The 25333-nt window shown below is 43.5% G+C and overlaps 1 protein-coding gene across 1 annotated transcript in view; it reads right to left on the reverse strand.

Moving 5' to 3' along the window:
- The window catches only part of WDR19 (WD repeat domain 19), a 63333-nt gene that overhangs the window by 7123 nt on the left and 30877 nt on the right, over window positions 1–25333 (reverse strand). The window contains exons 19-32 of the mRNA XM_015418152.1: window positions 24523–24633; window positions 24308–24417; window positions 22930–22987; window positions 22203–22349; window positions 22034–22116; window positions 18768–18851; window positions 17384–17530; window positions 14673–14797; window positions 13088–13200; window positions 12142–12210; window positions 11752–11829; window positions 8136–8232; window positions 5596–5720; window positions 1363–1444 (exon numbers count right to left, since the gene is read on the reverse strand). Of these exons, the coding sequence (XP_015273638.1) occupies window positions 1363–1444; window positions 5596–5720; window positions 8136–8232; window positions 11752–11829; window positions 12142–12210; window positions 13088–13200; window positions 14673–14797; window positions 17384–17530; window positions 18768–18851; window positions 22034–22116; window positions 22203–22349; window positions 22930–22987; window positions 24308–24417; window positions 24523–24633 (1429 nt within the window). The remainder of the gene's footprint in view (window positions 1–1362; window positions 1445–5595; window positions 5721–8135; window positions 8233–11751; window positions 11830–12141; window positions 12211–13087; window positions 13201–14672; window positions 14798–17383; window positions 17531–18767; window positions 18852–22033; window positions 22117–22202; window positions 22350–22929; window positions 22988–24307; window positions 24418–24522; window positions 24634–25333) is intronic.

Genomic DNA, 25333 nt, shown 5'->3' on the forward strand with positions numbered 1-25333 from the left:
GGGGGTAATTAGATGCCCTTTGCAATTCATTGTGGGTCCCCCCAAATTGTCCTTTATCTAATGCTGAACCTGGCTCCCACTGTGGACTGACAGACCTAGAGAATGGGGCCAGGTTCAGATAGGAGGTATTCTTCTGCAAATCTGGGCGACACTCCCAAGTTTGCAGACAAAAGGTGAACCACTCCCCAAACAATGAGAACCTGCTGTGAGTGGTGAGGGGAGAAGCCATCTGAATGGAACCACCAGAGAGAGCCTGCTGCTGATGCCAGCCCTGCTACCACCTCTCCCCTGCAGGTAGGCACACGGGCAAGCAAGGAGGAGGGCAGGATCCACTGCTGCCCTCCAGGTCATATGAGCAATTTACAAGAAGGCTTTGTTTTCTGGTGCCATTTACATTTCCTTAAAAGTGATTTAGACTAATCCATGACTGATCTATCAATGGCGATCAGGCTGTGATAAACAAATGGAACCTCCATAAACACAGGAAACATATCCTAGATTACCAGATGGTGGTAACAACTGGGGACAAACTTATTTCCATTGTACCTTTTAAAACCCTAGGGACAGTCAGGCACTGTCTGATTAAGCAAGGAATTTCTTAGATTCTTAATTATTCCCCCCTTTCCACTATCCGGTTCAAGAGCTCTGGATTCCAGTACTACTGCTCCTAGAAAAATGACAAACATAACCTAGCAATGCCCCCAAATGATCCATACACAGTAGGAAGGTAAAGAGGTTATAACCAGCGTTCCATCTAAGCTGAGTTAGTGTGAGCTAGCTCACAGTTTTTTAGCCTCCAGCTCACAGATTTTTGTCTTAGCTCAGGAAGGATGACTCAAGAGCAAACTAATTTATACAGTAGCCAAATTGTTTGCTCACAACTTTAATGCCAGTAGCTCACAAAGTAGTATTTTTGCTCACAAGACTCCACAGCTTAGAGGGAACATCGGTTATAACCTCATATAAAGAAAGGAATGTCACAGTGACAGAGAGAACTAGCATTTTCCTTAGTGGAACACAGTTTTGTCAAGGGCATGCACCTCTGAAATGAAATCTTGCCCAGTGCTGTTTATTAATGAGTCAGAACCCTTACAGGATCAGTAGCTTCGGATTCTTATTCCACTTTACAGATGATCTGCTGCTTTCTACAGAAACCTTTTCCACTCTCTTCCTGCCAGTAACTCTAGACTTAATTTCCCCTTTGACTCTAGACTACAAACACCTAGAGTGACATCTCCTACAGCCCACTGTACCCCTACGGGAAGAGGCTGTAGTGATGGAGGCCTGGGAGTTGCAATCTTTGGCCAAGGCTTTAGTGTCCTGCTAAGCTCTTCATGCATTCTCAGCACAGTTAACACTTACGGGATGGAAACTTGCTGATATTGTTGGCCACGCGAATAAGCATACGTGCTCCCTTCAGATGGTCATCGTGTTTAACGTGAATCTGAAATACAAGAGAAAGTTATCCCAAAGGCGAACCGTTCTCATATTTGGGATCAGTTTGGACTGGTTCATTGTGTGTGCCTGATCTGCTACTCGTACTGGTTCAAGGGAGAGAGGCCGCTGTTGGGTGAGAGGGTGGCAGCAAGGGCCCAAAGGCAAACTGCAACACATCAGCCTCTTTTAACAGCATTTTTAACTATTTCACTTCATTCTATGCGGAAGCATGGGTGTTCCTGCAGCAGCTGCACCCGAGGTCTGAAGCACAGGGGCAGAGGCTATTTTGCTTCTTGCCAACAGCAGCCTGCATCCTCTGCTACATTGTGTCGGCTGACACAAACCACCACTGACTGCCTTGCAGGAGACAGTACCAGGTCTCGAAGGAACTCAACTCCAACAGCACTCTCTTGGCAGTGATTTGTTTATTGAGAGGTAAAGAGGTTTCCAAGCATAGACGAGTCTGTCAGAATTGGCTCCCTTGATGCCAGTTCTCATATTATACATCATTCAAATAGCTCCCCCCCCCCAGTCCAATCACACCCACACATCCAGCCCGCCAAAATCTATGGTGCTTTACTACCCCTCCCCCAGCACCTGCAAGCCTACGATTATATTATCTAGCAGTGCCTGGTACTCGAGGCCAAGTACTCATACTTCCCACTGTGAAGAGGTCCCGCATGGACGCAGTTACAAGCCAGTGCAACTCTCAGCTAAACAGCTCCACAAACGCCCCCACACACTCTCCCCCCCAATTCCCAGCTAGAATGAAATGAAGCAGTGAGATATGGATACCAAAGCCAGACAGTTAACAAAGTTAACACACACGGCAAACGAGGGCCCCTGCCCGTACAAGACATGTGGGAACTGCCGCCGTTGCTGCCATGAGCTGGTGGCCCCACCCCCATAGATGCCAGCAAGGAGGGAGCCGTGTCGAGCCTACTTGTTCCCCCCCCCAGGGCAATTTTTGCCTCCCAGTCCACCCTTGGACAGAGCTTCTTTTTTACCTCTGAGAAATCGCTAGGACAGAAGCAAGTATACACCTTTTCCAACTTCTTTTTCAATTTGAGCTAGTCTAAAAGGCAGATGAGGTAATTAAAATTGGTTCTGGACTTTAACACTTCAAACTGGATGCTGGGAAACACGTAACTGAATGCTCCCTGCCTGCGGCTTAAAAACAAAACAAAAACCCTTCATGTGCACAGCAAGCTAATTAACATTCATGACCAAGGCAAGGCACAACATAACAAACAGGAGAAAAAGCAACTATAGCAAATATTAAGAGCAGCAGCAAAACCCAGGAGAGACCAGCCAATGCAATACCAACACCGCAAGACCACTGATCAACAGAAGAACTATTTACTAATTAAAAACCTGCTAAAACATAAAGATCCTAGCCTGTCATCTAAAAATGGAAAATAATGGGGCCAAGTGGAGGGAGAGAGGAAGGGTATTCTGAAACTGGGGCAGCATATTGAGAAGGGCCTGTGGCCACCTGCCCGTCTTCTGAATGCTCCGGGAGGGACAAGAAGTCGTGCCTTTGATGAAAAATGCAAAGACTGGGATATATAGGGCAGCAGGCAGTCCTGGTTAGGTCACATAGTGCTTTGAAGCTATATTGAACCTAGAAATGGAACAGGCAACAAACCTTCCACATGGCTGGGGAAGGTTAGGGTCCTTGGTGGGACTGTAATTACTGGCTCTTGATGGAGTCCCATGGTCTGGTGGGCAGTAAAGAGCCTGGGGGTGTGGCTTGATTCCTCGCTTCTGTTGGATAAACAGGTGTCCACAGTGGCGAGGTCAGCATTTTTCTTTCTTCACCAAGCCCGCTGACTGGCCCCCTATTTGGCCCAGCCTGATCTTGCCACAGTGATCCATGCCACGGTCACCTCCAGACTAGACTATTGCAATGAGCTCTACGCAGGGCTGCCCCTTAGGGATACTTCAGTAACTTCAGGTGATCCAGAATGTAGCTGCCAGGCTGTTTATTAGCTCATCTTGGTCTACCCCTATATAGCCAATCTTGAGTCAGCTGCACTGGTTGCTAGTTGGTTTCTGGATTAGGTTCAAGGTGCTGGTTATAATCTTTATAAAGCCCTAAGTGGTCTGGGACCAGCATGCCTTAAGGACTGCCTCTCTCAATATAACCCCACACACTGCTTGCGCTCATCATTGCACAATTGTTTAACAGTGCCTTGTCCCTGGGGAAATCCGTCTTGCTTCCACCAGGGTGAGGGCTTTTCCCATCATAGCTGCATCCTGGTGGAATGCTTTGTCAGAGGAGACATGTGCCCTGCGGGACCTGTCAAGATCCTGCAGGGCACGCAAGATGGAATTGCTCTGGCAGGCCTTTAGTTAATCCTTTCATTTTCAGGGGTAATCCATTTGCCAGATGTTTTCTCTTTTGAATATTTCTAGGTACCGGGAGAATGTAAAGTTTTTAACTGTTTAATGATAAACCTTATGTTTCTGTTGTATTTTTTTTAATGTTGTGAGCCACCCTAAGTCTTGTGATGCAGGAGAGGGGTGGGATATAAATATCAAATTAAAATAAAACAAATCAGTAACCTGATAGTTTCACTGCTATTTTCTGGTCAAATTAAAGCTTCTGAACTATCTCCAAGGGCAGCTCCATACAGAGAGCATTAAAGTAATCGAACCTGGACGTGATGAGAATGCAGCTCACTGTGGCCAGATATAAGTTCTTGAGGAAGTGCTGTAGCTAGTTTAGAGCGACTACGTTCCAAGGGCTAAAAAGGCGGAATTCACCTGGAGATTCAAATCTAACAGTTCTAAATACTGCTCCCTCAGGAGGAGTATAATTCCATCCAAATTAGGCTCTATAACCCAATTCCACAATCAGCACTATCACCAGCCAATAGTACTTTAATCTTATTTGCACTGAGCTTAAGTTCAGTGGGTTTCATCTTATCTTATTACGACTGCCAGACATCAGTTCAGGGCATCAACCGCCTCAACTAACAGAGACAAAAAGGAGAGAAAGAGCCGTCGTCCTAACATTCTTGACACTGTACTCCTCTCCCACTGGCTTCACTTGGGCATTAAACAACGAGGAGGAGACAAAACTGAACTGTATGGAACTCTGTGTCAGGGTGCTTAGTCAGGTTACGCAACACAGGGCTTCATGAGAAAATAACTGTTTATTGGTAAATCCAGTACTAGAGACACGTGTACAGCTTGTGTCAGGAATGGCCGCCAATACTAGGGCCTCTGACTTATACTAGAGTCAAACATCCCCCCGGTAAGCATGAGCCAATGGATACATCTCACGCACGGGGGCAAAGCAAGCAGGCAAAGCAAAAGCCATTAACTTTCCCAGCCAAGTAAAACTGCAGCTGGAGCATCTACAAGGTCAAGCATAAAATAGCAAACAGTTGGTGAGCCAGGGAGAGCTGAGACAGAAAACAGGAGGGCACCCCTCCACACTCCAGACCTATGACAGGGCTACCTGACATCCCGTGGCATGGCTGCCATGAAGCCAAGGAACACTCCCCCCCAGCTCCACCTTCTGGAATGGTGGGTCAGGTACGATCAGAACCAAGACTGCACAGTGCCCTGAATACTCAACCCAGCTAGTTGGATCCAGAAGGATACTCTATAGACAGTGGTACCAAACAAAGGCTGTCAAGGCATTCAGGAAAAGAAAAACACCCTAACTGTCCACTGTCCCGTTCTCAGTGGCCATCTATCAGGGTGACCAAAGCAATTTCAGTCCTAAAACTGGCCAGAAAGTTAGATGTCGAGAAAAGGGATTCTATAGCATAGCTGTTCCCCTGCCTTCACTATATGTAAGCATTCTTCTTTCATAGGGGAACACTCAGGCATCCTTTCTATCACCTCCACACACTCATACAGTATGAATTAATAAAGTCCAAGAGCATTTTTGCTTGCTTATGTACACTGACCCTCAACCAGGCTATGCTGAGTCACTTGGTAACTCTCTAAACTACGCAATGAAGAGTTTTCCACTAACATGTTTTCCCAGTGTGATCGCATAGTCTTACCTACAGGGGCACATGAATTCCATTGCTGTGAGTTATTAACAAAGGGCAGTAGGCACAATCAGTACATGATGCACATAGGTTTACACAGTTCTGGGCATGGTTATCCTCTACAGCTACATTTTCAATGGATTACCTTTACTAAGATATAGCTGTGCAGAATCATAAGGTTTGTAGCCATCTCAGAAGGTATTTTAATTTTCTGCGTTCTCAGTTCTGAGTACATACTGAAGAGAACGTCGTGAGCATTTCGATAGTTCCCTTGAAAAGAAAGTACACACAGTAGTAAAACTTCTGAAAAGGACTTTTCTTCCAGCAATGACTTGGTCCCCCTTCAGTGTACTCTAGCTGATCTTCTTTGAGATGAATTAGATACATTTTCTTTACATTCCGGTGGGTAGCCATGTTGGTCTAAAGCAGCAGAACAAAGTTGGAGTCCAGTGGCACCTTTAAGACCAACAAAGTTTTACCCTGGGTGTAAGCTTTCGTGTGCATGCACGCTTCTTCAGATGTGTATCTGAAGAAGTGTGTGTGTGCACACCAAAGCTTATACCTAGAGTAAAACTTTGTTGGTCTTAAAGGTGCCCCACTGGACTCAAACTTTGTTCTGATACATTTTCTTTGACACTGAGGGACCAAGCTATGTGAGACAAGACATAAAAAGGCATGTGACGACCAATGCTCCCTCTAAGCTGGGGAGTTTTGTGAGCAAAAATCCTACTTTGGGAGCTACTGGCATGAAAGTTGTGAGCGAGCAATTTGGCTCCTGAATAAGTTAGTTTGCCCTGGAGCCCTCCTTCCTGAGCTAAGGCAAAAATGTGTGAGCCAGAGGCTAAAAAACTGTGAGCTAGCTCATACTAACTGAGCTTAGAGGGAACACTGGTGACGACTACATGTAATGAAGTAATTAGCATGCAGAAAGTTTTGAAACCACGGGTTTTGAAACCAAGGTTTCAAAAAGGAGAAAGGTGAGGGTTTCATTAATTCAAAAAAAGATGAATCAATATTAAACTTGCCAGTTTTTAAATAAGTCTAAGAGTACAAACTATACATAAATTTGGTTACTGAACTTTCAAAATGTATAACTGTATGGAGGTAATCTATAAATTTATTCAAATAGGATATTTAGATTTAAGGCAGATTAAATTTCAGTAATGGAGAAAGTCGCCTTCGTTTGTGCTTGACTGGTTCCTGCACTACCTATCACATTAATGTGTAAAATGTATTATGTGAAAATAACAATAATCTGATTACAAACTCTCACTTACTCCTTTGTTTTCCACCCGGCAAGGGAAAGGGTATGTGAGATAGTACTAGGGCCTAGTGTGGACTCTGTCTCTTCTATGATCGCACTGAAGTTAATTTATTTACAGTACTTTATATAATCTTTCAGTAAAGAGACTGAAGAGATGTTTTATCAATTAAAATCGAGCATTAGCACGATAAATCCGAAATGGAATCTACAGCTTCAAAAATAGCACCACACAAAATCAGCAGCGGCCACAACAATCAGCTCTAAAACTTAAATGGCAGTTTCAAATATGAGGAAAGGCTGAGGGACTGCGGAAAGTTCAGTCTGGAAAAGAGGAGGTTGAGGGGGGGGGCATGATGGCTCTCTTGAAGGATCTGAAGGGCTGTCACTTAGAGGGCGGGGACTGAGGTGTTCCTGTTGGCAGCAGAGGAGAGGACTGGCAATCATGGGTTTAAATTAAGGGCGGGAAGGTACTGGCTGGATCTTAGGAAAAACGTTTTTACAGTAAGAGTTGTTCAACAGTGGAATCAGCTGCCTGGGGAGGTGGTGAGCTCCCCTTCACTGGCTGTCAGTCTCCAAGCAGTGGCTGGACAAACACTGGTCAGGGATGCTCTAGGCTGATCCTGCATTGAGCGTGTGTGTGTGTGTATGTTGGACTAGATGGCCCGTATGGCCCCTTCCAAATCTGTGATACTATGATTCTATTCTATAAATGCCTGGTACAATTAAAATATAAAAGAAGCAGCAAGTGAGGAAGGAAGCTGAGGGGTAGATCCAGACTAAATTTTCAGTGCAATGGAATTTCACTGCCTCCCCCCCTCCCACTGATCTCCACTAAATGCTGCTCCTGGGGGGGGGATGCAGGACCTGGAGTAACGAAATGTGGGGGTTCCGTTGTAGGAACGGGGAACCGGTGAAAACTGCCAATGTAGTCAGGGGATCCAGCCTTGGATTCCACAGTTCTGGAGCAACTGGAAATGCTCTGCTCCTGAAGGTGAACTGGCACCCCCTCCAACATGGTATTCCGAGGAGGGCCTTACTGGCAGTTCTTAAAGACTGGGGGGGCTCCTACAGGGTTAAGCATACGGGGAATCTCTAGACCCAACTGTTTAGGAAAAAACGAGACACTGCTGTCAATGCCATCCTCAGCCATCTGCTTTCTGGGCATCAGACTACAGAATGGATGTGGCATGTGGCACAGGGAGGACAATGGATGGAAAGGGGGACAGCAACTCCCACAAATCCCCCCCCCAACCAGTTCTAGGTTCCACGGAAGTGAGGCAACGTGCTGAAGATACACTCTCTCCCCTTTCCTCCTCCACCTAATGCCTCCCTCTAGCCACTCATCTGCTCAGGAGTAAGAGAAGCACCCAACCACAACAGAAATGAACCTGCTCCATCACTGGGAGCACGGAGTGCCCTACCTGCACACTGCTCTTCTCGGGCAATTATTATGGCCGTCCGGGCAGCTTCACGGTATTGCTTTAGCGCCATGTACAACCGAAACAGGTACTTGGCATCCTTCATTAGAACAAAAAAGATATCTTTCAGGAGAGTGCACGGTAACATAGAGTTGCTGGGATTTTAGCCACTCTTTGAGCCTAAGAGTTTATAAGCATTTGGGGCTTTTAAGCACAACCTTTCTGTCTAGGGGTTGGGAGTGCAAAGGGGGCCCTCACACCACTTGCCTGTTCCACCATTGATCTAGCATCCAGATCAACTCCAGTCCCTACCATATATGCCAGCCTGTAATATCTCTGTAGGGCCTGGATGATGCATTTCAACACGCACACGCATTATCCTAATCAGTGAAGCCCACTGGAATTACTTCCTAGTCAAAGATGTATGCTGTCACTGTTCTAAAAGAAAACAAAGCTCCCCCTCAAATTTTAAGTATGTATTTTCAAGTTGCAGCTTTTGAATAATAGTAGTAATGATAATTTTTGCTTTCTAACGATAGTGACAACAAAATCAAAACTTTCTGAACAGAAGATAACATTTTCAGAACTTTATTCTAACCAGATCTATTAGTGCTAAACCCTTGTATTTAAGTTCAATAAATGAAATTTGAGAGTGACAAAACACCGCAGGATGCTACTATCGCAGCATAAATTAGTAACTTAAATTAAGCTTAAAAAAAAAAAAGACCTCTTGTATTGTTATCAAAGACTGAAAAAGCTCTAAATACATTCTGGCCAAAAATGAATGAAGGCAGCAAAGTTCTAGTATTCTAAAAGAACCTAAGAAGCAGAGGGGATGGATGAGCTTTTCTCAACAGCTTAACAGATAACTTGCCTCACAATGACTAAACCAATGGCCTGTAGTCCTGATCCTTCAGAATTTTTTTCATTTAACAAATGCAAATATGACGGATTACAGTGAAAAAAAAGTTACTCACAGAAACAGACTATGGCAGATGCAATAAAGCAGGACAAGAAGAGAGAGGTTTTAAATGAAAAAACTGGACATGGAACAACTTATGTTGTTAAAAATGGCAATGAACATGGTTACACAAAGTACCACAAAGTTTTCTTTTTTACAAGACCAAAGCATTTCCCATCCCAAAATTTCTCTGTAGTGCCATATGTGCTAGGATTAAACTTACACAACCAAGGAGAACCAGGGCCCCATTTTCCTTCTATATCTGCTATTTCTACACTCAGGAAGGAGGCATTTGTTACAAAAACCTGCAGCTTCTACAGTTCAATTTACAAGCTACCCCCCAACCCAGTCGATCAGTGAACGATTATGGTTGAATTTAACACAAATTTTAACCAAAGCAGACATGAAGTAGCTGCTAGAAACACAAGTAATAAAAAGAGGGAGAGTTCCTTCAAGCAAATTGCAGACAGGCAGCACAGAAGTTGTTTCAGAACTCAGGAGCTCAATTCCAGGCCTAAAGGCTTTGGAGCAGTAACATGTCAGCCACAGCCTTAGAAACAGACAGGACAGCAACCCTGCAGCAGCCAATAAAAGCAATGTGTTGCTCTGTAACAAGGTGACCTTTCCACATTATTCAGAGACAAACCCAGGTATGCCACTGTGTACACAGTCAACCAAGAGCTACAACCAGTCACAGTTCCTGAGAAATGCACAAAAAACCTGGCTTCTAAATCGGCTTGTTGTATTAACACTTTACAAGTTAATTTAAACCTCTTAGTCATTTGATCTATGCTGTGCAGGTATGGGAGCCTAGTTCTTTCTGCCCTGGTAAATAGGCGTCTGAGCTTCCTGCAAGGGTTATTTGTTTTTAAAAATGCCAAAGAGGTTGAACACTAGAGCAACTGGGTTTAAAATGGCTATGCCATAACATATGACCATGTGAAAAATCTCTAATATCTATAAAACCAGATTCTATATAGTGCTGATGCTGTAGACCTGATTCCCCCTCCCTCCACATCTGAGGGATATGTAGCAATGTCTACTATACCTTTTGGAAGATGCTAAATATGTGATCCAAGGCCAGCTAGATATTAAGTGATATTTAGATTTCAAAGTGTACTTAAGTACCTTAACAGTATTTCTGAGAAGTTACATAACTTGCTATTATATTTCATTTTAGCAGCAAGATCTGTATATGTTAAGCACTGGAAGACATGGATAAGCCCTCAAAAGGTGCAGGAGCTACTAATGATTGACAAATGAATGGCTTACTAAAAATCTAATTTTAAATTTCTTTAAATATAGCAAGACAGGACACTACTTTTTAAAAAAGTAACACTGTATATATAACTTCACTGGCGGTCTTCGAGCAACGGCTGGAGGAACACTCATCAGGGATACTTTAGGCTGATCCTGTACTGAGCAGGGGGTTGGACAAAGATGGTCTGTCTGGCCCCTTCCGACTCTATTGTGGTTCTGCAACTGGTCTTGCATGCAAAAGCACAGTGAGAAGGCAGTTGGGAACAGTAGCCATTAAAAGAACTACTGAAATTATGAATATTGCACGGCTATACATGTAGATCTAAAATAATATATAAAAGGGCAAAATGAATGTAGAGATGTATCACTGGAGTCTATCAGAAGAAACAAACAACCCAGTACATAGAAGTGGGGGAGAGGGAGAAATGAGCACCTGACAAAGTATTAATGGCAAAAAAAAATGTAGGGAATCAGATGAATATAGGATGCAGTAGCATTTCGAAGGCCGAGTGCCGAAGAATAGATTCTTTTGAACTATGGTGCTGGAGAAGACTCTTGAGAGTCCCTTGGACTGCAGGAAGATCAAATCAGTCAATCCTAAAAGAAATCAACCCTGACTGTTCCCTGGAAGGCCAGATAATGAAACTGAAGCTCAAATACTTTGGCCACCAAATGAGAAGGGAGCACTCACTGGAGAAGACCCTGATGCTGGGAAAGATTGACGGTCAAAGAAGACGGGGACGGCAAAGGATGAGATGGTTAGACAGTGTCATAGATGCAACGAACATGAAATTGAGCAAACTTCAGAGGACGGTGGAAGACAGGAAGGCCTGGCGGGATCTGGTCTATGGGGCCGCAAAGAGTTGGACTCGACTGTGCGACTGAACAACAAGCATTTCAGGAGAACCCTTAAATGAAATCTGTGCTGTGGGCTGGATCCCAAGTACCTGTTTTCTCTTATGCAGAAACCTTCCCTGGGTGCAAGGAGCTCCACTGATGTCACACACAGAGGGGGCAATTTCACCCATTTCCTTCTCTCCCTGACAGCCACCCACGTTGCATGGTTTTTAATCCATGTGGGTTCCCCAAGCCTCAGCAACAGCATTTGGCCATCCAGAGGCGGCTGTGAGGGGAAGGAAAGGAAGATCCGTCTCTGCCAGTACCTTCTGTGAGTGCTACACAGGATCCAACCCATTGATACTGCACATGTGATTCAATCGTATGAACCTCCACCTACAGTCTGAAGTGGCACAGTCCAGACACAGCTTTACTTCCTCAGCCACAGGTACTGACTGTCTTAAAATCTAGACTGGCTATGCGTGTTTAGCTGGAAAGCAGTCAAGGGCTACCAAAGGATTAAGTTATATTGAACAAAGGATGCTGTGTGGAACTTAGTACCTTTGGTATTCCATCACTCTCTCCCATGAGGTAGTCTATGAGCTGATTAGTCAGAGCTTCATCTTTTGCTTGTCCCACCTGTTGGGAAAATAACATATTTCAAAGAGAGAACAATCAAGACCCTATGAAACAAACAGTACTTACAAAGAAGCTACAGTTAACATGGAATCTTGGATCTGCAACTTCCATACTTGCAAAGAATTATACTATGATGAAAGACCCAATTCAGTGAATATTTAGTATGCTTAAAATATCCTTACTTTGGAACAGAAATAATATAATTCAGTTACTTTGGTGCTGTTTCTCTGTATCACTATAAAAGGGATTTCAGAATTCCTGTAACAGGATGAGTCACTGCCTCTCCTTCCTTTGCCAAATGAAGTTTCTTACCGTCTCTATTGCCATTTCTATAGCCATGTTATCATCTGTATTTGGACTTTTCAGAAAGTGCTTTAATGCCTGAAAAGAACACATGTAACATTCAAAACATTAACATTTTATAAGTAAGTTACTGTTTGTATAGTCTTCGTTTTATTCTTAGAGGAAACAACGTAGTATATGAAGATATGCTTTGTGTTCATAGGTGTTTCTGCACTGGTTTTCATAAAATACTTATTCATAGGTTAGCTGTTGGGTATCTCGGCTGGAAAATTTCAAGTGGTAAGGAAATGCAGAAAAGTACCGGGATCACAGAACATTAACGTAATCCCCCAATACTCTTTCTGCTTCACGAATCACTGATCTTCAAGTTCCTCATTCACAGGCAGTAACTCTCTGGATGCCAGTCCTGGGGGACAACAACAGAGGAAGCCTTGGCCTCCATGCCCTGCCTGAAGGCCTGCCAGGGCCACCTGGTTGGTTAATGTGAAAAAAATAAAATAAGGCTACACTAGATGGACCATTGGTCTGATCCAACCTGGCTACTCTTATGTTCTTAACTGTATAATACAAACAAACAATGTTGCAATCTAAATCATCTGCAGCTGCTCCCGATTCTTTGAGTACAGTGGCTTCAGCAGGTGAGAAGCCTAAAGTGTTGTTTAACTGCATAACAACAGATACACTTCTCAACTTGCTGCCTGCAGCAACCATTTTGAATAGTATATCCCATCCAAAGGACTCAGTGATGTTTTTTATGCTGTTAAATGTTGATGGGGACGTCTCAACATAGTTCGAGGCACAGATATCTCCCTGAGGTTGAGGATATACCCCCATGTTTAGATTTAGTAGTTACACAATCCCTTATGCATCCCAGAATAGCTACTGTTAAAGACACAATGCAGGGCTAGAAAACAGCTGACCTGGCGTAAGACTGTCTTTATTCTTCAATACTAACCCGGGCATACTGACCACACAGAAGGAAGAACTTCCCTGCCTGAAAATGCTTTTTCTCCCCTTCAAAATATAAGGCAATACTCTGATAGTCTTCATTAGTAGTGTTCTCGGAACCTGCAACAAGTGAACATTTGGAATAAACAAAAAGAGGGACCCACGATACTCACGAGGGGGGAGAAGAAGCTTCATGAGGAGGAGGAAGCAGCCGCAGGTGAGCCTTCTCCCCTGCCCCCCCAAGCACCGATGGCAAGGCCCGGGCCCGCCAATTCTCCACCCCAACCCCCCCAAGCATCGATGGTGAGACCCGTGCGGCTTCCAGCTGCCGGGCTTGCCAATCCTTCTCCCCCACCCCCCTTCTTCTGCTCCCCCCGGGCACTGTCAGTGAGGCCTGAGCGACTCCCAGCTGCCGGGCCTGCCAAGCCTTCTCCCACGCTCCCCCACGGCAGCGAGCCTTGAGCGGCTCCCAGCTGCCGGGCCTGCTTAGCCTCTCCCCATGGCCAGAGAGTTCTCTGCCCATGCGCAGGGAACGGCTCTTTTACTTTAAGGGGGATTTAAGTATCCCCCGTATAATTTTTAAAACTTTTCAGATTTTTCTGCACACCTGGGGACTGCCGTGCAGGAAAATCTCTGTGCCCCCCAAGTGCCCCCGATGTGCGGATTTAGATATCTGCACAGAGGGGGCCTCTTGGCTATTAGTATATAGATAAGAAGTCAAAATTCTTGTCTGAGGAGCCCTCTCAACAGAGAAGAAATTCCATTAAGCTTTGCTTTTTTCTCTTGTGATTTGAAAAACTGCAGGAACCAAGTAGATATTTTCAGAGGGTAGCTGTATTGGCCTGCAGAAGGACAGCTAGATTAGAGTGCAGAAATCCCTTCAAGGCCAAGAAGATTTCTGGAGTGTGAGCTTTCAAGAGGAATGATGACGGGAGCTTTGACTCTCAAAAGATCAGGTCCCTTAAAATCCTGTTGGTCTCCAAAGCGCTAGTGGACTTGAATCAAGCTGCAGGAACCAACTGGCTTCTATTTTATGTTGTTCTTATTTATTTATTTTATCAAACTTGTATCTTGCCCTTCCCGCAAGCAGGCTCAGGGCAGGTTCCATCAATGTTAAAACAATATACAGCACAGTTAAAACTACTCCCACTTTATTGTCAATTACTACATTTTACAATGTAATTTAAGGTTTCACATTACTTAAAACAACCTGTTAGGTGGAGGACAGACAAAGAATTATGTACTAGTAATAATAATAATTAATAATTATCATATGACATTGTGTGTAGAATAGACAGGAGATCCTAAGATTGTCTGGCAGCCAGCAGTTCTAGCTCTTTAGCATTATGCACCATGAGGTGGCAAGCTAGACTTGTTTTTAAGGCAAGAGATGTTTCAGAGGTGGCTTGCCATTGCCTGCCTCTCGCCCTAATATTTCTTGGAGGTCACCCTTCCAAATGCTAGCCAAGGCCGACCTTGCTTAGCTTCCGAGATCTGACAGGATTGGGCTAGCCTGGCCTATCCAGGTCAGGGTTATGTACTGGTAACATGGTGACAAACTATAAGTATTATTCTTGGGCTGCAATACTCACTAACTATGTCGGCGTAAATCTCCATCTTATTGTGCTGCTGGGCCAGAGAAAAAGCTTCATTATTACATTTGGACATGACCAAAAATTGGATGGCAGAACCATAGTCACCTAATTGCAGAAAGAATCTGAAAGAAAACAAACAACTTCATGGTTTGTTTGAATTAAAGTAAATATACTATTATAGAAAAAAGGTACTTCAAATAGGAGCGGGGCCAGCTCCAGCTCCAGGGCAGGGGAGCAAGTGAAATGACAGTCAGTGGCCTCCACACCACAAAAGCACCTAGTAAAGGAGGGTGCAGTGTGACTCTTTCATAAGAACATAAGAGACGCCAATGTTGGATCAGGCCAATGGCCCATCTAGTCCAACACTCTGTCACACAAGTGGCCAGAAATACCAGGTGCCATCAGGAGGTCCACCAGTGGGGCCAGGACACTAGAAGCCCTCCCACTGTTGATCCCCCCCAAGCACACTCCTTCAAGACCTGTTGGCATGAGAAAGATTAAAAAGCACACTCCTGTTGGCATGAGAAAGATTAAAAAGCACACTCCTTCAAGACCTGTTGGCATGAGAAAGATTAAAAAGCAGGGTGAAACAGCCACACACTGCTTCCTCCCCAGAGGCCATTGTGACATCACAGAGGTCTCTGAGGTGACCTCACATCTCCTGTGGAAGTGGCACCCAGGGAGACATTTAGCCTTGGCAGCGCTGACAGAGCCTGAAGGAGTACAAAGGAATTGCACTCTACTCCTTTCTCCACCCGGCACCAGGACCCAGAAGGGTCAAATACAGGTAAGCAAATGAGCCACATCTGCTCAAAGGGGATCACTGCTGTTCACTCACTCAGTTGCATGGATGTGTGAGCAATGACAGCCAGGGGCAACTACTGCCACTTGACTTCCTTCCTCTGCGTGGCAGCAGAAACAGTAGTCTTTTTGGCACACGTATCACCATTTGGTCTCTGCTGTCTGGCAGAGGGATGACGAGGAGCTATCCATCACTGTCCATTACAGAATCACAGAGTTGGGAGGGGCCGTACAGGCCATCTAGTCCAACCCCCAGCTCAATGCAGGATCAGCCTAAAGCATCCCTGACCCCAGTGTTTGTCCAGCCGCTGCTTGAAGACTACCAATGAGAGGGAGCTCACCATCTCCATATGAAGCTGATTCCACTGCTGAACTACTCATACTATACATTTCCCCCCCCTAATATCCAGCCAGTACCTTTTTGACTGTAATTTAAACTCATTATTGCAAGTCCTGTCCTTTGCTGCTGACAGGAACAGTTCTCTGCCCTCCTCTCAGCGACAGCCTTTCAAATGCTTAAAGAGAGCAATCATGTCCCCCTCTTCAACTTCCTCTTCTCCACACTGAACATTCCCAAGTCCCTCAACCTTTCCTCGTGGGGCTTGGTCTCCAGCCCCCTGACTATCCTCATTGCTCTCTTTTGTACCCACTATATTCTGTTTACATCCCTTTTGAAAGTGAGGCCTCCAGAACTGCACACAGTTCTCCAAGTGTGGCCTGCCGAATGTGGTGTATGGCGGGACAATGACATTTTGGCGATCTGGAAGTTATGTCTCTTTTGATATACCCCAAGAACAAATTAGTCTTTTTTTGCCACTGCATCACTGACTGCTCATATTTAGCTTACAGGGAACTTGCTAAATTAGAATTTATCTGAAAGTCTGATTGTAATCAACACCATCTGTTGTGATGAAATTCTTTTCACCTTAATTAGTTTAATAAAAGTGTATTACCACTACTGCATTACATGGAAATGTTAAAAAAAAAAAAAAAAGCCTCTTGCTTTTCATGGCCTTTTGAGCACATCTGGTTACAATGTTTCTTGTTCTGTACCATGTATGTTTATCCATTTCCGACAGCTGCAAATATAACTTCATTTACCTGATGAACTGTGTGCTAGAGCCCACTTTAACAAATTAAGACATTAAAAATGACACAAGAATGCCTTTATATTTGTGGATGCGTGTGTGCGTGTAGTGCCGTCAAGTCCTTCCAACTTATGGTGACCCTATGGAGAAGACCCTGATGCTGGGAAAGATTGAAGGTCAAAGAAGACGGGGACAAACGACTTATCAACAAACACAAGAAAATGCTAAAAAATTTCAGGCAGTTTGGTTCCCAGTAGTCCAATACCTTGCAGAAGGTGAAATCATCCCAAAGAATGAGTACCTTACAAACCTACTGTATTTTTGAAATCAGTAATACTCCTGTGCTAAAGACATTGATTTAAGGTACAACTCGGCCATGCATTATGTAGTTTCCACAGTTGTTATGTAAATACCTCTTGCACTATATTCTCTTTTTATTCACCCTGTTATATACTGTTATTGTGTATGTTAAAATAATAAAAATTTGAATTTAAAAAAGAAGAAGACGGGAACGGCAAAGGATGAGATGGTTAGACAGTGTCATAGATGCAACGAACATGAAATTGAGCAAACTTCAGAGGACGGCGGAAGACAGGAAGGCCTAGTGTGATCTGGTCCATGGGGTCACGAAGAGTCGGACTCTACTGTGCGACTTAACAACAACAACAACAACATGAATTAATGACCTCCAAATTGTTCTGTCATTAACACCCTTGCTCAGGCTGTTTATATTCATAACCTGGTCATTATAGCTGTGTATGGATAAAAGTATAAGTCTGTTAATAGTTTGAACAACAAGGTTGTATAGGTAACAGTTACCTGGCCACCATCTTGGCTCCATCAAGAGACTGGGTTTCTCTGACAATGGTAACAGCCTTTTCAGGATTGTTAAGATGATCCAAATATAGCCGGATAACATTGTCCCACTGCTTGGCATTTTCATAGGCCAAGACGGCTTCTTTGTACCTATTGAAAAAGACCATAAATAAATGAATTAAATGGAACTTTAACTGCAGCTTAAAACCTCCAGTCGCACCGAGTTTATTTTATCAAAATGTATCCAGGGCCAAGTTACTCAATATGCTTTGTGAATTCCCTGTGTTGAAGGCATGGAATATTCTGGGGATTCTGTTGTATGCATCTGTTGATGAGGAACTTGTGTAGGGTCTAGCCCATAGCACAGGAAAAACTCTTGCAAACCTTTTCATCGAAATAACTTTGAGGCTGCCCAGAAGAAGGTGCTGCTACTAACAGAAGAGACCTGTGAAATCCAATCCACTGTTTTGGGTAACTTCGACACAGACACAAAGGCTTATGATCTTATGGCTAATGTTTTGCACCGGCTTAAAATCAAGTAATTAGCTACTGAATGTGTCATGCAGATCTTGCTACTACCGTTGGATCTATACCTTCCAAGGCATAAATCCATATCCACCAAGGGTGCCTTTTGGCACTGGATCTTAGACAACAGTCTTTTAGAACCAGTTTGGTTCCAGAACTCTCTTGGGCATTCCTAAAAACCTGAAGCTTTGATGGCTTTTCTCTTGATGGTTTCCTGTACCAAATTTCTCCTATGAATTGAGCTGTATTTTTGGTTTGCCAAGCCATACATTATGTAATGCCATGTTCCCTTCTCTTCTGTTTCAACCTCATCCTACCCCAAAACCACTGTCCAAGAAGGAAAAACATCTTTAATTTACATATATTAAAAAACTTAAATCTGTTAAAAGCCCAAGACAGCTGATAATGTTTTTTAAAATTCTGTAGCTAGTTGACAGTCCTTTTTATGTCATGCTGTGAAGCCCTACTTATGCACGGTCTCTGTATTAATTAGGTTACCCAAAAGGGCTTAATCAATCTGTTTTTCTATCTTCTAGATTTCAAGTCCTTTTAAAATAACCTTACCTTGTAAGAAAACAGCAGAAAGGGGGTGGTAGTGGATTAATTCTGTAAAAGTATTCTTATTGCTGTTCTTTCCAGGACATGGCACAAATAATATCACATATGTCATCTGAGATTTAAAGCTCAGCAACAAAAAATGAAGTGATTAATTTCCCATTCCGGAATGAACTAACATTTAAGGTGCCATCCTTCATGCACTTGCTCAGAGGTGAGTCCTGCTGGGTTCAGCAGAGCCAGCCCATGGATTCAACTATAGTGCACAGTAATACATTTGGATTTGTCTCTAGGAATTAAGACGTACCTGCCATCTGCTTCCTTGGCTTTGGCATACTGTAAGTGTATCTTTGGCGAGGACACGTGAGGGAGAAGCTCACCAACCTTTGCCCTAGATGATGGAAATAATGATAACGTTACAATTTATGAGCACAATTTTGCATTCTTTTTTTGTCTCAAACAAGTCCCCCCAAAAACTGTACCGACGAAAGACTACATTTTTGCTGTTTATTTAGTTTGAATTTTCTCAGGAAGTGTCAAGATGCATTTAAGGCTGGTTGTTAAGATAGCATTTATTATCATCTTAGCTGTGTTATGATTTTGTGGAAATGCAGAATATGGTGGCTGGCAGGGGTCATTTCGTAAAAAAAGAGCTAGGGGAACTCATTAGCATAACTCATTAGCATATGCCACACCCCCTGACATCAGGGGCCCAGCGGTGGACCTGCAAGGCCAGCGGGAGTGCGAGGAAGCCCCGCCAAGGCCCTCCCTGGCCCCAGGCAGGCAGGGGTGGGGAGAGGCGGGGAGGAAGCAACTTACCCTCCCCTCTTCTCCTGCCTCCTCCTGGCTGAATGAGGGCCGGAAGCGGGGGCGGGGCTTCGTTATGTGCCCCGCCCCCCTGCACCTCACCCGGGAGAACGGAGTTCCCCCCCCGAAATGACCTCTGGTGGCTGGTATATAATTCAGCTTCCTCAGACTCCTAGTTGTCTTTTTAAAAAAAAAACACACACACACACCATGTTTCTAGACCTTATGGCAGGGATGATACATTGCAGTGTGTGTGTGCAGTGCTTGCTGAAATCACGGGAGCCAAAGGGCTGGCTCAATAAGACCATCAGTAGTGGTAGTGGTCCTTGTCTACCCTGACTATTAAAACCAAATTAAACTATGTAAAGTTAAAAATACAAAACTATGCAGATTTGCTCAACTTCCATATGGCTTGTTTTTTCTAAGCAAGAGAATATGTATTCCCTGGACACGGAATTTTAATTATAGCTCTCTTGGAACCTCTGAGAGGGCAAGGTGTCGATGTCGGGGGAGCCACGGCTGGCCCAAAGTCTGGCAGGGAGCCTGTTTCTAAGTGGAGGAGCTGGGTTGATCTCCTGTTCCCCAGCATGGGAAGTATGCAGACAGACTGAACGAAAGAGAACTATGCTCCACTACTTCCTCCATGCATGCCCTCCATTGAGCCCGGAAGCCCCTGAAGTGCCCCTGAAGTTCCCACTGATTCTCTCAGACTCACCAGTGCTGCTGGCATTAAAAAAGTGTGAAAGAAAGTCACACTCTGCAAATGGGATGTGAGGGGAGGCAGCTGCAACGGAAGGGAGGGAAGCAAGACTACGGTTTGGGGAGGGGGCTAGGCCATGATTTGGGGGAGGAGAGATGGAAGGGACTATGACACTGTGTTAAAAAGACCAGGAAATCAACCCTGAGAACACAAGAAGGGTTCACATCTATGCTTGGAGGCTGTGCTGTTGGGAATGATTTCTCTCCTAAGGGATGGGTCTTTCCTGCAGCTAGACAAGAGCAGTGAGGCTTGAGGAGAGGCACAGAGAGTAGAGGGCAGAAGGGAACACAGCAGCCTGAAGACTGCTAGTCAGGGCTGAACTCTGTTTTCTTTAAGCACGTCTTTTATTTTCATCCAACACCATCCCACAAGCTCAGGACACCTGTCTACCTAGTACTGCTCATATGACTATTGCCTTAGGACACATAATACTATGTTAAAAATAAAATCCCAGTTCCAATGATTAAACCCTCATTGGATGTGGTCAGACAGCGTGCTGAGAGCGAGTTAAACTGCTCCGGTTCTGACCGGATTATATTTGATCTAGATAATCGCGATCACACTTACCTCTCTCATCCCGCCTCACCACGCAGTCACATCGCTCCCTGGTGTCTACACTACCGACGGGCGGGAGCGTGTGTCGGCGGGTTTTTAAATTTTTTTCTTAGTTTGCACACGCGCATAGGTCCTCATCCATAGAATGCCGGGGGGGGGGGACTACCATGGCGCATGTGCAGAACCACCAGGGCGAATCAATCCAACCCCTCCAACAAAAGGCTTCCCTTTAAACGTTTCACCTGAAAATGGCCTCTGTAAGATCCCGAACTCATCTAAACTCTAAAACAAGTGACTGTTTAAATGTCGGTTTTCTAAACACGGTAGCGGAGCTCCGCCTATGTGCACACTGCCGACGCTTTAAAAAAAAAAAGGTGGGTGAAAAGCGGAAGCCTCAGGCAGCTTTCAAGCGGGGAGGGGGTTTAAACTGGAAGTGGCTTGACACCGGAAGACTGATCACACAGGGGGGAAATGCGGCTTTAAACGGGAGAGCTGAGAAAACACCACTTTGGGACCTGGTAACAAAATACTCCGGGTTAAAGTGGTTTTGAGCCGGAAACCAACGGCTGGGAACGGGAGGCAGATGTTGACTGTGTGATTGTGCATATAAAATCCATTGCTGAACTGTCACGACACCAGATCAAATGGCGCATCTGAACGCACCCAAAGTGTTCTTTTCCTTCCTACTGCTTTGCAATTCCTGGAGATTTGCAAAAGGTCAAAACTTCAGGATCTTTCAAAGCATAGTCTGACTTCCTTATTTAGGCTATCACTTGGTGGTAGGACTTAATGGGGTGGGGGGCAGAGTTTCCATGGGGTTTTAACAGGCTCTTTGGGTTAAAAAACAACCAAAAAGCTAAATGAGAAGAACTAATACTAGCACAGATTGTATCCACACATTTCATTTCGGCATCTGTAAAATGAAAGCAATGATGTTACATGGTACGTCAGGATAAACACATGGGACAATTAAGTGCTCTTAGATGGTTAAATAAAATAGTGTGTGTGTGGGTCACAGATTACTGCAACATTCTCAGCAAGGCTTTCCCCATTTCCCAACACTTTATTTAAAACATTTTTATGCCACCTTTCCACTTGATTAGGGTCCCAAATGGGGTGAGCCATTTGAACATTGAAACAGCATTTAAAATTATGAACGAATAAAAATATATATAAATATATAAATATACAACACCAGAACCAGGGGGGAAAAGCCAATAACAGTTATTGGAGGTGTGCCAAGCAAAACAAAGTCTTCACCCACTGGCGGAAGACACTGATAGAGGGAGACAACGAATCTTCCTGGGCAGGGAGTTCCAATTTTTTGGCATCACAACTGAGAAAGCCCTTTCTTGGGTTGCTACCCATGTAGCCTCAGATGGTGAGTGGTCCTCTTAAGGCATGATACATTTTTACAAGAGTGCAACACTGCATATTAATTCTGTGCTTACCAGTTTTTGCAACGGATATATACTGATGCAGCTTTGTCATAATATTGCCCTTTTTCAAAGAGCTGGGCAGCTTCTGAAAATTGCTGTAAGACAGAGAAGTGATATGAACGTTAGAGTATGCCTATCGATACTGTGGACCCATTCTTTATAAATTACAACTACTAGCTACCTTCATGCTCTCCAGAATAGCCCCACAATCTCTTTTCAAAACCCTGCTAGGATGCTTGATGGCTTGGTTAACACCCCGTCGAATATCACCCATGCGAACAGACATCTGGGCAACTCCCGCTAGGCAGGCCTCATCATGCTCTTGGAACTGGAAATCAAGAGTATAATATAAAGGTATAAAAACCAGTCACTGTAGTCATAACAAAGCAAACAAATCACCATACCACTGAAACGATACCAAGCACCCCATGAAGAACAGAGGTGCTATTATTTTGGAAGCATTAAAAAGAACACCTACGGAAAGCAAATTTATTTCTAGTGTTTAAAATCAACCTCTGTTTTTGTTTATAATTTTTTTTTTTGTTTTACGCAAGGAATAGCCCAAGTGCATATCTGCAGTATTTTCAAATTAATCCACTTGGATAGAAAAAAGTTACTTTTTTGTAGCAAGTTCTCTCTCACATAAATTGCTCAACGTTTTTAAATATCATCAATATAAAAGAGATTTTCTAACCAAGACAGAAATAATACCTTCCTTGTCAAACATAAAGAATCAGAGATCTGAAAGAAGGCAATTACGTTCTCCTAAATATCTGGTAAGCTTAATATGTATGATTTTAGCGGCAAACCTAATATTATTAAATCAGCTCAGTATTCATGATTTTTAATACAGCTTCAAAAAGAGATCATAATAAAAGTGGAGAGTATCATTGTGAGCAAACCATTACCTTATTATTCCCTGTAATTCCTTTTTCATAGTGTGCCAGAGCATTCACATAATCTCCTCTAAAAGAAAGCCAAATCATTACTAAATATTAGAATATATGACTGCATCATGATGTAAATGAGATACTTCAGGGAATCTGAGGAACAATCTCCAGATGTTGGGTTCTGCAAACTGTCAGATACACCAAGTCAGCCCAAACAACATCCACAAACCACACACGGATGCTGTTCTTTGCCACCTCTTTGCTGTTTGGTATAATGGATGATGAGGACACTGCTGGCTGAGTACCTCTTCCTGACACTAACTATTGTTTTATTATCTAAATAACATCTATCAAGATGCTTTGAAAAAGGCCTGCTACTTCCCTTATTTATCTGTTTAAACCTGCATGCCGTAAGTTCCTCAACACTGACTCCTGCCTTGATCTAGAATTCAGCAGCAACAAGTCATCATAGCTTCAGTACTACTTATTAAGTTTAAAAGGATAAAACAGACTTATTTACATTCTCAGAAGTCGGCTGGCTTGGTTTTTCCATTTACAAAGGGAGACTTTTAAAACATGAGGGAGATGGAATTCCTTCCAGTTTCTATGACATTATACTTGAAAGGATGCAAGAAGCTTACTCTAAAAAGACTCCACTAATTAGAAACCAAAAAGGACTGATTGGTAGACTCTTGGTTTGACTGGAAACCAAAAAGGACTGATTGGTAGACTCTTGGTTTGACTGGAAATATTTATCAAGTTGTGGGTACTTATGACTACATTTACACATATTTACATACATCTACTGGTAAAATGCACTGCAGCTTTTCATATAAGAACAAATAATTTACTGGGTTGCCAAAAAACCCAAAACGCTCTAAAACAAACACTTCTACTCGCACTTGCATTTGAATACTTAAGAAAGGCTACAGCCATTGGGCTGGTAAAGCACTCACTCAGAGGGAACTGTTTCTTGCCTTGGGTAAGTAGGCCACTGCAGGGCTGCTTCATTCATTATTACATTACTTCTTGTGTTTGAGACACATGGTCTCAAACCATGGTCCAGCTGTGTTGCTCTAATGCACTCAATGTGTAATCTAAATATGACAATATGCGCATCATATTACTCTAAAGAAAAACCACGAACAGCAGACCTATTCCTGGAGTCTCACCCTCCACAATTCTTCTCTACGGGATAGTTTCATGTAGTTCATGTTTCATCTGTATGGCTAACATGAAACTCTACCCACATCCTCGAAAAGGAAGCATAGAAAGCAGTCTATTATTTTCAACAGGGATCCAGTTTAGAGAAGGTTTCAGCTGCTTTTGAAGAAGTTACTTACAATTTCCCCTTAACAGCAAGAGAACACAGCTGAACTTTAAAGAGAGAACATACGTGAATTCCAGTTGTACTGCATATTCCTTTGATATGAAGGGGATTTCATCTGGTGCCAAACGTTTAGCCAGCTGCAACGCGTTGTCCCAGTGCTGCAAATCTCTTCTCATCTATTATCAAAGGAAGTGTTGATTTTAATGGGAAGGATTGTGATGACCCCAAAGAATCAGCACATTATAAACAAATTATGTATCATCCTGTGCTTAGTCAGTTACCTCAAGAGCAGCCGAAGGGCAGGAAGATGCCAGATATAAATCCTGAGCCAAATTAAAGTCATTAGTAAACATAGCAAGGTGCCCTGCTAAAAGGTTGTGGTCTTCTATACCCTGAAAAAGACAACATAAAAATAGGCAAGATCTCTATTATGGGACAAACCTAATTTTTTTAAAAAAAGAATTTTATTAGTTTATATAAAGAAGTGGGGGAAGGGGAAAACAGGGAGAGAAAGAAAAGTATAAAAGTATACAAAATTCCAATTTAATATTCTGTATGAATGTCTTATCATTACAATTTCACAGCTATTTCATCTATCATTGTTATTATTCTTCACTTAATCTTGTTTTCTCAAAATCTGAGTTTTAACCAGTCATAAAACGCCCTCCAGGGTCTCATAAATTCTTCTTCCATTTTTCCTTTTAATATGGACAAACCTAATTGTAGGTACATTGCCGCTTTGTGTGTGGAGATCAAGAAAAAAAACCACAGTGTAAAAAAGTTTTAAAACCCTCTATTCCTGGCTGTTGTGTAAAGAACAGAAATGTGCAATCCAAAAGGGGGAGGGGTGTTCTTTCTGTATTCTGGACTACATATGCTCTGTATCAGGGGTCATTTCGTAGAAAAAGAGCTGCAGGAGCTCATTAGCATATGGTATGCTAATGAGCTACTAGGCTATTAGCATAATAGCTCATTAGCATATGCAACGCCCCCTGCCATCACCGGAAGTGATGTCAGAAGGGGAAGCAAAAGGGGGGGAAGGCATCTTCAAAAGCCTCCCCTTCCCTTCCCCAGCGGGGGGGGGGAGGGAAG

The sequence above is a fragment of the Gekko japonicus genome, unplaced genomic scaffold (genome assembly GCF_001447785.1).
Source record: "Gekko japonicus isolate JY-2015 unplaced genomic scaffold, Gekko_japonicus_V1.1 scaffold55, whole genome shotgun sequence".
NCBI classification, from domain to species: Eukaryota; Metazoa; Chordata; class Lepidosauria; order Squamata; family Gekkonidae; genus Gekko; species Gekko japonicus.